Source organism: Micropterus salmoides, unplaced genomic scaffold (assembly GCF_014851395.1).
Source record: "Micropterus salmoides isolate LMB-PRFRI ecotype aquatic unplaced genomic scaffold, ASM1485139v1 Ms_hic_scaffold_10, whole genome shotgun sequence".
Taxonomy (NCBI): domain Eukaryota; kingdom Metazoa; phylum Chordata; class Actinopteri; order Centrarchiformes; family Centrarchidae; genus Micropterus; species Micropterus salmoides.
Window position 1 is genome coordinate 27776200 of NW_024040041.1, and position 12681 is coordinate 27788880.

At 43.0% G+C, this 12681-nt stretch overlaps 1 protein-coding gene across 2 annotated transcripts in view; it reads left to right on the forward strand.

Moving 5' to 3' along the window:
• syt3 (synaptotagmin III) overlaps window positions 1-12681 on the forward strand; it is a 32712-nt gene continuing 20031 nt past the window's right edge. For both annotated transcript variants that reach the window (XM_038706370.1, XM_038706360.1), the window contains exons 1-4: window positions 1-392; window positions 5276-5626; window positions 7154-7576; window positions 11536-11931. In XM_038706370.1, the coding sequence (XP_038562298.1) occupies window positions 7426-7576; window positions 11536-11931 (547 nt within the window). In that variant the 5' untranslated portion in view covers window positions 1-392; window positions 5276-5626; window positions 7154-7425. The remainder of the gene's footprint in view (window positions 393-5275; window positions 5627-7153; window positions 7577-11535; window positions 11932-12681) is intronic.

Below are 12681 nucleotides of genomic sequence, written 5' to 3' on the forward strand. Positions count from 1 at the left end.
GTATTAGTATTCAGAGCACAGGGACGGAAAACGGAGAGGGAGCGAGCAAGCAAGGAACCGAATGATAGAGAGTGAGAGGGAGGGGATAGTGAAATACAGAGGAGGAAAAAACACTAGACGGGGGGAAAAATATAAGAGAAGAACACAGGAAACGGGAGTGGAAAGAGGAGAGGGCACAGATATCATATTGGTAATTTCTCCCTCTCAGTCTGCCATCCCGGTTGCGGGGCTTATTGCTCGGTGCGTCTTGGAGAGAGAGAGAGAGAGAGAGGAGGGGGTGGACAGAGCGAAAGAGGGCGGAATGCCCCTTTACAAGCGTCGCATCTGACTAAAACAGCGGAGAAGCTCGTAAATCGTAAAGAGAGGGAGACAGTGGTTTCTGTAACGCCAAGGTAGGAAGATATCCTCTTTGTTTTGCTCCTGTAGCCAGCATGCATTCAGGTTTGTGATATATGCGATGTGTGCGTTTTCGCAGCATATCTCCTTTGATCCTGCATCCCGCACTGGGCTCTGCCGAATATGCCCTAAATCTAGCAGCATGTGTCTGTTTTCCATTAATATTTAATGTTTAATATTTGTGCATCACCCCGACTCTTACATATTGCATTATACCATTAGCAGATATATGCTTCGATCATAATGGGATGCATATTGTGTGAAGGCAGTCAGTAGAGGCTATGTAGGCTGAACTGTCCAGGCTCGTGTCCGCAATACAAGTGTATCAATAGCAGCTGTCCACACTGATGAGGATGATTTAACTTTTTTTCTACACGAAGGCTATTGGATTTAGCGTAGACGAACAGACAGTTGGGTGTGCGCGCACGAGCACGCAGAAAACACACAGATGACAGGTTGACGTGCGTAAGACGTGCGTAATTCACCCTCCACCCACACCCCCTCCACCCCACCCACAACCCCCACCCTACCCCCCTTACCATCAAAGGCACAGTTGCTCTGGCTTCATACCTCAGAGAACCATATTTATGCAAATGGTCAAGAAACCCCAACCACTGAGACACACTGACTCACCGACTCTGACATAGCGGTAGGTGAAAAATGGAGTGAGGGCGGCCGGTTGTCTGTGTGTGTGTGTGTGTGTGTGATTACACTCCCTGTCTGTAAATAGGTCCCGTTCTGCAGCTCCACTGGCTGTGCAAGAAACAGGAAGAGCAGCACCAGTATCCCAGGGTTCCTGGCTGTCCACTTGCTCTCTATTTCCTGTTCCATGTTATAGATAATTTAGACACTTGCAGCTCCAACAGGCCCAGAGTGGTGAAAGCTGTGAAAGCCTGCACAGCAACCTTTGATATGTGTGAATGTGGGACAGAAATAGGTAAAGATAAAAAGAGACAGTGTCTACTTGGATGTGAAAGGGTGTTTGATTGCATGTTTATAGAGATATATGGTCTTGAGCAGATATAAAGGCCCACTCTCTCCCACCTCATGTTATTTATTTGCTGAAAGGGTGTCCAGGAGCTATTATGGGATAGGCTAAATTGGAACAACCTCGAGGCTGAGGCTCAGCAAAGCTATTACCTCTAGTCAATAGACATTAATATCCCCACGCTTAATCTTGGCCTCATACGGCGCCGTCTCTGTCCCGGTGGAACACAGTACCGCTCTACTGGAGTAACCAAAAAGATGTGTTGTAGTAGCCCTATCTGTTTACCCCTGTGCATCAATCCGTCACAGCCGAATAAGCAGAGAGGAGCGATGATAGCATTGTCTCGGGCAGACATCGCTGTGGCCTCAAAAGGAAGTGATGCAAAACAAAAGGAGGATATTCTAGCTCCGGTGGAGAGAGGTTATGACCTCTATGAATCAGGGATAGTCCTGACGAATGGTGGATGATCTAAGGGTACATGAGTACATCGATTTGAGATGGTACACAACATGATACGGCCCAGCAGGGTACAGCAGAGCAGACAGCATCAAAGTCTGGAACAGAGAGGATCCAGTCACAGGGCCAAGTCACTGGTCTGTACAGCAGACTAGAAATTACACGTTTTTTAAAGGAAGCATTGGAAAATTGCCATAACAAACAAAAAGTGTGAAATTCTCTCAAGCAAATTTGCAGACTTTAAAACAAAAAACAGCAACAAAAGCATTCAGGGCAAGAATGAGAATTACAATACAATTAAAGATGACTTCCAGGCACAGATAAAAACAAAAGAAAGAGCATGGCAACAGATAGGACATGAAAGCAGGTTCAATGAGATCCAACTGAAACATCCTATCCAATGGCTTAGTCTCCTTTGTCTTCAGAAGTGTTATGTTTTCACGCAAAAAGGGTCTGACTTTTCTCACCTAAATTTTGCAATTATGAAAGTGTTCAGTTTCTCCCCATAAAAATTGTTAGAAATTTTACCAATGAACAGTATTTCCTAGTCCAAGCTTAATAAAAAGAGAGGTGAATAGCAGATTTTTACCAAATTCCTATTAAAAGTGAAAAAGAAAATGATCATACACATGCCCGATTGTTTGGTGAACTCTAAAATTAAACTCAGAAGTACCTCAAGATAATACTTCTACTACTGCTTCCACTACTATAACTAATATTGATCCAGTTGCCTCTGAACTGGAAAAGCTAAATATAAAGCCAACTGACATTTGACATTTTCAATAGAACAACGAAAATTAAATGCCAAGTGATGATATGGGTTTGCAATAGATCTCAGGTTTGTGGTAAGCAGTTGAATGTGTTCTGCTTCTTATTCAGCAGACAGCAGCGTTTCGAATGCCTTATCACTGTAATTCCCAAACCCAGCTGAGGTGTGTGATTCATCCCTCAGAGACAGATTTCACATACAGATTTCAGATTTCAGTAGCACTCTCTAACATGATCCTTGTTACTGAAAAACCCGCCCCCCTGGGTTTTTATGAAATTCACTTTCACCCTGCTTGAGGATTTGTTTTTGGTTGTAGCTGTTTCTGGTGGAATTTCTGAGCCAGAGAAAAAAAAAACACTGGGGTTCTTGTGTGAGTGCTGAGCCAAAAAGTAAGAAATCCAATACAACTACTCAAAAAAGAGTGAGTGTGTGTATCCAATATTAGATAAATATTTATTGGTGTATGCTCCAGCAATAAGAAATGGGAGTACTGTGTAGAGTTGTTTTTTTCATCGTATTTTGGATGTGCTTCCTCACTCTGATTTGTATTGGATTTTTTTTTCCTGTGCTGTCTGTGTACCTGAGGTCGGCTCCAAATCTGTCCTTTCTGTGCAAATACAAGAATGATCCCTTCATTACAAGGAGATACAAACATAAACGCCTCATCTGCTTCGTTGACTATAAGCTAGATTGAGGATGTAATGGCTGAACTGAGCCATTAAAAATGAGCCATTTAGCTGATGCTCTAATCTTTAGTGATTAACAGGACGGGCAAGCTAGGGGCTCAGTGTCCTACTCAAGGACACCTGTGTAGTGTGTTAAACTTGTGGCCTCTTTCTGACTGATATATCCTTGAAGTTGGGTTTATATATCAAGGCTTTTTAATGGGTGTCTGGCCCTTCTTTCTGGTGCAACTGGCCTTTTTTCCTCCAGATTAAACTCATGATCTGATTGGCCAGCTTCTCCCATGATTGGGCACCGACCTCCTCCAGTTCCCCTCTTCTTTCTGTTACGTGATTAGACAGGACCGTATACTGATTCTCCTTTCTAGTGTGATTAGACTGTGACCTTGAATGCCGCCACGTCTCCTCCGCCCAATCGGACAGCGACCTTACCGGCCGTCTGGTTTGTGTTGTGGTGTATTCGTTCCCTGAGAGTATTGATCCCAGGCAGAACAGCAGTCAATGGAGCGTCTGTGGGAGGTTTAGTGTTGCTCTGTACTATACAGTAGGAATGTACGTTTCTGGGAATGGTTCAGAGTGGAATGATTCGTCAACATGTTTCTGAAGGCATATTTATCTGTGAATAACCAGCCTCTGTAAATATTTTGCTTGTAGTAAATTGCATCCCCAGACCCTTTATTATCATTGTTGCTGTGTCACCCTCGCCGCCAGCTTCCTATGTTTTCTTTTCTGTCCTTCTCTGCTCCAATTTTTTCCCCTCCCTCTTTATCTGTCTCGCCTCCAATTTAATGTCAGCATCTTTTTTCCCTCTCTCTCCATCTCCCTCTTCCTCTGTTCTTTGCTACACAATCGTTCTTTCTGTCTGTCTGTATCGTCCATTTGTTCTTTGCCTCTCCCTCCCTCCTGATGCTTTCACTGGCATTTGTGGCGGCCAGTTTTGTGCCAGACAGCCATTCTTCAGATTAAGATATCCTGGGTTTTAAAGTCACTCAGACAGATTTACTATCTTAATGGGAGAGAGTGGTGTGGGGCAAGAGGAGGGCTGGTGTAGGAGGTTGGGTCTGGATGCCGTTTTAATTTGCTAATTTCACATTCTTTTCTGCAATAGGCCGAGCTTAGATGGACAGATAAATAGACTCTGCATTATCGGAGTTTCCCTTAGACTGACAGACTATCCTAATGTGTTCTCAAAAGAGACATAGACAGAGGGCGAACAAGAGAGGAAAAGTGTGTTTCTGTCTTTAAGAGGAGAGGAAGAAAACTACAAAGGGAGTGGCAGCATTTCTTGTTTAGGATCTTGTTCGGAGTGAAATATGTCCTTGCCTAATACAGTGATTGATTGATGGATGGGAGACAGATGGACACATAAGGAGCACTTTGCTAGGGAGGTGCCACTCAATACACAAAGACTGACGCTGACATTTTACAGAACAACATACATCACATGATCAATAATCCTCCTTCTGTCCATCGAGGCACCTTGCTTGAGAAATTGGTCTACTCACAAGGACAAAACCACACAGTGGAAAAGTGAGCCGACATCTCACCATGAACATTGTTTTGCAAGTGATTTATTTTCCAATCACACCAGGGCTTGTACAAGATTTTTGGCAAGACGTATTCAATACCAGGCTTTTTGCAATGGATCTGTATTATTAGACACAACTTTGCATACATTCTCCTCAGTCAGAGTCCCTGGAGACTCACAGACTGTGAGAAACTGGAGTTTGGGCATTGACCTGCTTTTATTTAGACAGAATGAGTTCAGAAATGAAGACAGTATGCTAAAGAAGTCTAGTTTCTTTTGGATGAAAGGACAAGGAGCACAGACATAACGCAGTCAGGCTTAATACATCTAATTATACCTCCATCTGATGTTTAAGGAGATTTTAAAATCCTGCAAATCTGGCTTTTCAGTTTATTGGTGTTATTCTTGTTGTGTCTATTCACCTTACTGATTGATTGGTTCTAATTGTTTTTCAGGTGATGTTGAGGAACTTCATAAGAGTCTCCACAAATGTGACAGTGATCTCCAATCCGTGCTGATTTGTTGGAGAGACAACAGAAAGAGATGTGATCCACCGTTTACTGTTGAAGCCAAATGACTAAGAGCTCAACTTCTCAACTTTCAGTGAGGAAAAAAAGCCACTTTTCTGCAGGCTCCCATTTCTGGTCTTGGAAACATTAGGAAAAAAACAAGTTAAAGGTTATGCATGCACTCCAGGCATAACTGTGCGTTCCTCTGCCAAATCTATTTGTAAAGAAAAAGAGTGTCTCCGCTCTGGCTTGTACATTCAACATGGCCCAGAACCTCGGGAGTCAAGTTCAGTAAAGGTAAAACACACAAACCATGGCTTTATGGCATTATTAAAGCTAATGAAATGATTGTTTTCCTCAGTACAATGGATTTATATAGCAAAATGTGAAGAAAATTTGGAGATAGCTGGTGGTCCTTCCAGGCAATAGATTGAATATGGTAAATCATTTAAAAAAGAAGTATAGTTACAAATGAAAGAGTAACCAGTACTCAGTCTCTTTAACTCTCAGAGTGTTTATAGTTCTTTCAGCATATTTGTGTTTTAGGGACTCAAAACAAGAGAGCTCATAATTATCTAAATTGCTCTGTAATTACAGTAAAGAGTGTTTTGTTTTGAAATATTAGACAAAGTTTCAGAAGGATTGACCCATTGGTCAGTTTTAGACACAAAATCGTCACTGTATCCCCAGGAGATTGTTGACAGTAGGATTCCCTGCAATTAGGTACCCACCATGTTGAGTAAGCACTGAAGCATCTGGCATTATTCAAAAAATTGTGTCCGTTTATACATTTTGAAAATAAAATACTTTATATCTGCTTAAGACCAGTCACTGTAGCAAGGTTTGTTTTTGTAACACAAGGTACACAGTTTTAGCTGTGCAAAGTTACCCATCATCTGCCTCCTTCACTTACCAAAGTAGGAGGTAAATATAAAATGTACTGCCATGTAATTCCACACAAGGTTCATTTTATAGGATATTTAAACTAGCATTAATTTATTTTTGTATTAACATGGAATTATATTAAAACTGTAGTGCTGAAACACAAAGCATCACTACACAACTCTGCACAGCTGTGCAGCTCCACCAAGCTTTAGCTGCTTTTTCATTCAATTCAATTAAATTCAAAATACTTAATTTGTACCTCAAGGAGAAGGTCAAGGCTCATTAACTATTTTGTATATTTTATGTATATAGGCCACAGTCCCCACATATGGGGATTTTATTTGTCCAGGAGCCTTTTGCTGCCAGCCCTTTACAATGGAGGTAAATGGAAGTGTATCTGTGATCCTTAAACCATTGACATTTTAATGTCACAAAATGTACAAAAATGTAACAGCAATGTGTAGTGCCAGACATTATGCCCTATAAATGAGGATAATCTGCACAACTCACTGTCAACATTTTTTCCACCAAACCCCCCCAAAAGTATTAAAGATAGTAAAACAGTAAGGCCTGGGATTTGTGGTTGCGACAGAAGGTTTACTAGTGTAGCTAATAGCTAGATAAGTGTTGAGTGGGAAAATGTGTTTTTTCTCATAATATAGGTAAACATTTAATGTAAATTTTGCCAGTCTCAACACAAAACTTTAGCATTTAGCTGTACTTGATAAACTTTTCCCAGTTCCCTGGTATCACTCTTTATAGTGTATGCTAAAGTGATATTATGTGGCACCAGTGCAAATGATCTATTAGGGACACACTGATGGTTTTGGCATCAGTGTTCTCACTTAATGGCTAAGGTGACCAATCTGCCAAAAACTTGATTTGTACTATTTTATGTCCTACACTCACTCACACATTCTCTCCCTTTATTTCTTTCAGGGAAAGTGAGAGGGGTGGGTGTCTCTCAGTCATATATGGGCACATCACTCTGGTCTCTGTGATCCAGACCAAGACACCCTGCAGAGCCCCTCGTGTTCTTCCCTTATTGCAGCTGCCCCTCAAATTCCTCTGCTCAACTTTCTCATTTCACACCTTGTAAACGGTGGACGGGCCTACACTCTACTTAAAAGATCGCCGTCCGATAGGTGAGGGCGGCGAGGGCTGCGCTGTCATTGGCTGACTGCCGGTGAGAGTGCGATGCGGATTGGAGGATGTCGGGGGACTGGGATGAAGACCTGTGCAAGAAGGCGCTGATGTTGGTGGAGGAGCTGTGCTTCAACTCCCCGAGAGGTTACAGCCAGAGTGAACGCTGCCAGGAGTTCAGCTACCTGCTGCGAGGTCGCAATCGACAGCTGGACACAGGTAACTGACACACCTGAAGCTTCACAGAAATCATTTTGACACTGCTTGAAACAGACCACAGTTAAAAAAGAGACATTTGTAAAATTGTTGACAAGACACAAAAAGGTCAATTATGACTCTTTCTATTATACATTTTTGAGCCATGGAGGCTTTATATTTGTAAAATATGTAATGCTCGGACAGAGAAAAGCAATTGTCAGTGACACAATGTAAAGCTATGGGCAGAGCAGGAACTTGCAGTAGGGGCCAGTCGGAGAAACACTACTGTGCATATTCAGTGGGCTGTATACCCCTGGAAGTAAACCCAGAACCTTTTTGGCGTATGGGCCAGGTGAGCAATTGCATTAGACTATCTAAGCGTCATCTTTGGGTCCGGTTTCCAAGTTTTATTATCCATCCATACTAACTTGTTCACAATGACAATGCAAACATGCTGATGTTAAGCAGGTGTAATGTTTAACAGGTTCATCATCTTAGTTTAGTGTGTTAGCATGCTAACATTTAATCAGAATGTACAGCTGAGGCTGATGGCATTAGTTTTGCAGGTATTAGTCATAAACCCAAGTATTGGACACATTAGAATTGTGACTTTATGGCGTTAGCTTAATAGTCAAGGGATCACCAAAGTGATAACAGTTCCTAAGGGAGGCATGTATATCAGGACAAAATTTCACAGCAATCCACAGACAGACCAACACTGCCATCCCTAAAACCGTACTACTGGCATGGCTAAAAACACACAATGAAACGTGCCTTACCCTGTCTTAAAGCAATTCTTTGCCCAAAAGGTCCCTTTGTGGCATCAAAGGCTGAACCGCTGTAGATTTGAAATGTGGCTTGTACAAGTTGGTAGTTTACTGCTTCATACAGACTGAAGTCAGCTTTATTCATGTCAGTTCAAATGTACTCCAAAACTAACAAGCTTCTACAGTGAAAAAAATGTTAAAACATCAGCAGAAACTTCTCAACATCTCCTGCAGAATAAACCACTCTATATGTGTACATGCTCAAAGTCTTTCATACTGAAAATACTTTGGGAAATGCTTTAAGGAACTAATCACCCATGCAATAGGAATTCTCTTCTTATATGGGCTTCACTGAAGATTTTAAATATCGATTATGGTCTGAATCAGGCTTTTACACCCTGCCCTGACAAGAAAACTTGACAGAAATCTGATACATATAATATATATTCTTTTTTGTTTGTTTGTTTTGTCATGAAAGTATTTCCTTGTCAGTTGCAGGTATAGCAATATGACACATGCTAGACTAGGTTGAGAAGGCAAATGTTAAGAGGAGTGTTCATGTTTATCGGTACTGTCCAGCAGATCAAACTAAGCAGGTGCATCATTTTGCACTGTGGAGTGTATTGTGTGCAGAGTATTGTGTGTGGTTTCCCCTTGAAGCTTTTGGAAGTGCAATGCGTTGTTATGCAGATTAGCATGGATATCTGTGGCTCACTGTAGATTAGCCTGGATTGGCTGCATGTTGCCTCTGGAGATTTGGATGGCTCTGTGAAGAAATGTCACTCCGTGGTTTTAGGCGCTGGCCCCCTTGCTTACCAGCTGTGATTTTTTGGTGTTTGCTGATGGAAGTCTCAAAGCCCTTCGAGGACCGCAACTGCCGAAAGCTGTCAGCGAATGGCTTGTGTAAGCAGCGGAGATGTGTTTGATGTGGGGCAATGTACAACTCCCAGTGGGTTTGCATCAGTTGCTGATTGACATAGAGTCTCAGTCTCTCTTCACGGTGCACTTCAGAGGCCTCCTACCCACCCACCTACCCACCCGCTGACTCCCTTTTTATGCTTTGCGGATTAGCGATGGATCTTTGGCAGGATCAGTGCTCGGAAGGTACAGTGACTGCCCTAAAGAGAGATGAATGGAGGAGAGTGGTTTGGCCCTCGACAGTCCCCGCTCACGTTTGATCACAGCCGTGTCTTATCAGTGCACCCTGATCTGCCAACCACAAACAACCTACTCCTACTCACTTTGTTTTTTCCCCTCCAGATCAATACATTAACCTTTCTTATCCTTAAACCCCTCCCCTCGTTAGGTTTCGCTCTAAATCATTGTCAGCTTGCTTTCCTCCATCTCTCTGTTCCTGAGTTCTTTCGCTCTACCATTGCTCCTATGGTTTCTACTCTTTCACACATGCCGTGGTAGTTGCATCGACTTTATCAACCCTCCTCCTCAGAAGAAGAAGAAATGAAAAGGAGGAATAAACAGAGTCAGCTTATGTGTCTGTTTCAACATGTGCACCAATCTGTTTTCTACCCTCTCCCAGTCTATCCCGGCCCTGCCGGCCATTCTGTGGTTTGGATCGTTTTACCTTTCATTCCATTCCCCCTCATCACTACTGTCTTTCTTAATGTTTTCTACCTCGTCCTACCTTCCTCTGCCCTCTTTTCCTCTCCTCCTGCTCCATCACTTTACCCTCCTCTTGTCTCCTGCTTGCCATTGTCATGTTCTCTCTTGCCCTGTCCTTGCCTCCTTTTTCTCTCCCTCTCCATTCCTTGTTTCTCACTTCTCACCTCATGTTGTTCTCCACCTCGACAGATCGATGTCCCCTCTCTCGCCCCCCACCTTTGCGGCCCCCCAATCATATCTTTTGAACAAGTGCTGATTAATGACATACACAGACTGATGAATAATTCACCAAAGAGAGAGCGAGGAAGGAGAGGCAGAGAAGGGAGAGAAGGTAGGGGTGGAGAACAAAGAGGCAGTCGCTGAGGAGTGGAATAAAGTCAAACCGTGCAGAAGCAGACAGCATGGGAAAAGAAATGACAGCGAGGAATGAGGGGTGTTTGAGGGGATTATACAGAGGAAAGAGTTAACGAGAAAGAGAAGGAGGGCGCGTGGAGACAGAAGACGAACCGCATTCCAGAAGATGCACCCCAGGGCTGGAGGATTGGCTGCTGTTTTCTTGTTTTCACTCATTTGCTCTCAGTCTTGTTGTCAGCCTGTTAGAGATACAATTTCATTCTCTTTTGTGTGATTTAACAGTGTTTATGTCTTTGTCATGCCCATAAAGACACTGAATTGGTAAATTGAAGGAAAAGAGGGTTAAAGAAAAGCAGGCTGTAGTGTGGATCTGGTGGGGGTTCGGGAAACGTTTTCCTCTGACAGTAAGACAGTGCTGTTCTACACGGTGGTGATGATTGGCTTGCCCGCAGACAGGAAGCATTGTTAATTAGTGGCCCTCTGGTCTGGACGGAGCCCAAGATGGTGAGAGGCAAAATTCCAGTTAGATGCTGCAAGGTGGGGAAACGTACTTGGTTTACGGTGCACACTGTATCGTAATGATTCTTCTTGGTCGACTTACAACTCATGAATATTCATTGTGGGCTCTGATTGGTCCTTTGTTAAGACAGACCCATAAACATGCTATTTATAAAGATACTTCAAATGGCTGAGGATAATTATAAATATTCATTGTGTATTGGGTCTATTTATTTATAAACATTCATGGAATATTTATAGGGTATTTATTAATGTATGAATTCATCATGAATTTACGTATCATAGGCTCCGACACGTGCAGCTGTGCACTTCTAAACCACAAAAGTCCCCCGCCTCTGGAGCTGATGACTCTCCTCCATTTCTGCTCTCTTTGACAGAGGCTGTTGCTGGAACTGTCCAGCATCCTGGTGCTGAAACTGCGTTTTTCTTTTATTCTTTACACTTTTTCATCCGGATGAGTCATACTACACCCTCCCCGACACCCACATCCTCTATCCCCCTGTATCCACACACTCCCACCCACCCCTCAGACACAATCCTTGAGCCCTCACAGATTAAAAAGCTAATAACCATGAGGAAATGCTGGATGACATTGCATAAAGACATCATTGTTGGTGTTGGTGTTTTTTGTTTTTAACTGTAGATTTTTTTAATTTATTTTTTTTAAATCTCTTTACCTTCTTCTCCCTCCCCTCCATGTCTTTCTCTGGTCCCCTGTAGAGATCTCTGTCAGTCTGCTGTCGGTCATCGTGACATTCTGTGGCATCGTCCTCCTCTCCGTATCCCTCTTTGTCTCCTGGAAGCTCTGCTGGCTGCCATGGCGGGACAAGGAGGGTGGAGGCCTGAGTCTGACATCCGGGTTGCTGCCCGGAACCGCCGGCGTCGGAAGCCTCGGAGGCACTGGTGGGTCGTCGCTCTTACCCCCGCTGCTGCAGAGGAAAGAGGGTCACTCTTCTTCCTCTCTCTACCCCTCCCTGGGCCAGCAGGGCCAGCATCACCCCCATTTCTCTGACTTGGTGGGGCTGGAGAGGGGGGAGGTCGGAGGTGTGGTTGGGGGGCCACATGAGACCCAGGAGCACTCCTACTTGGACATGGACTCCTACCCCAACAATGCTGGTGAGAGTGGGAGTAAGATCCCAGGCATTAGACAATCTTAATCCCAGTCTGACTGTAAGAGTAATGTAATGCCTCAGTCAATAACTTCTCATTTTAATATACTCACAGAGTACTGAATTTAATACATTTGCCTATATAGAGTAAAAATAATTTATCAGTGCTGCAACAGTGTGATGAATGCTGACCATTATTGTATATATAAATGGGCTTTCTTTCAGTAGTGCTACGTTCAAGGAATATTACTTTATCTTGGCCCAATCTCATATTACACAGGAGTAAAATTTAGAAAGAGGTTGTGCAGCTTTGAGTTGATGTTTCAATTACAACAAATTACCGCTTTATTTTTATTAAAGGATTAATCTGTTTATTTCTCAAAGCAGAGACACAATCTACTTTTAAGGTTGCTGTGGCAACATGTTAGCACATTGCTGCTTTGGATATTATCATGCATTTGGTGTCATGTTTCTGGTCACCTGGGGAATATAACTCCTAGATTCTCTTGCACCTCTGTTGTGGTTTCTGCAAACCTCTGCAAAATGCAAAATGTTTGACTTTTTTCACCGGCTAGTTTTATCAGAGCTTGTTTGCAGAACTGCTGCCTGATACTACTGAAACAAGGCTGAACCAAAGTGAAGCCGAACCAAAGAGTAAATGTGCCAAGAAACCAATACGATGAGCTGAAAAGCTTGATAGTGATGCCGAGTTGTCTTCTGTGTGGGTTTGTTACTACAAGCACCCCTTTCACATTGT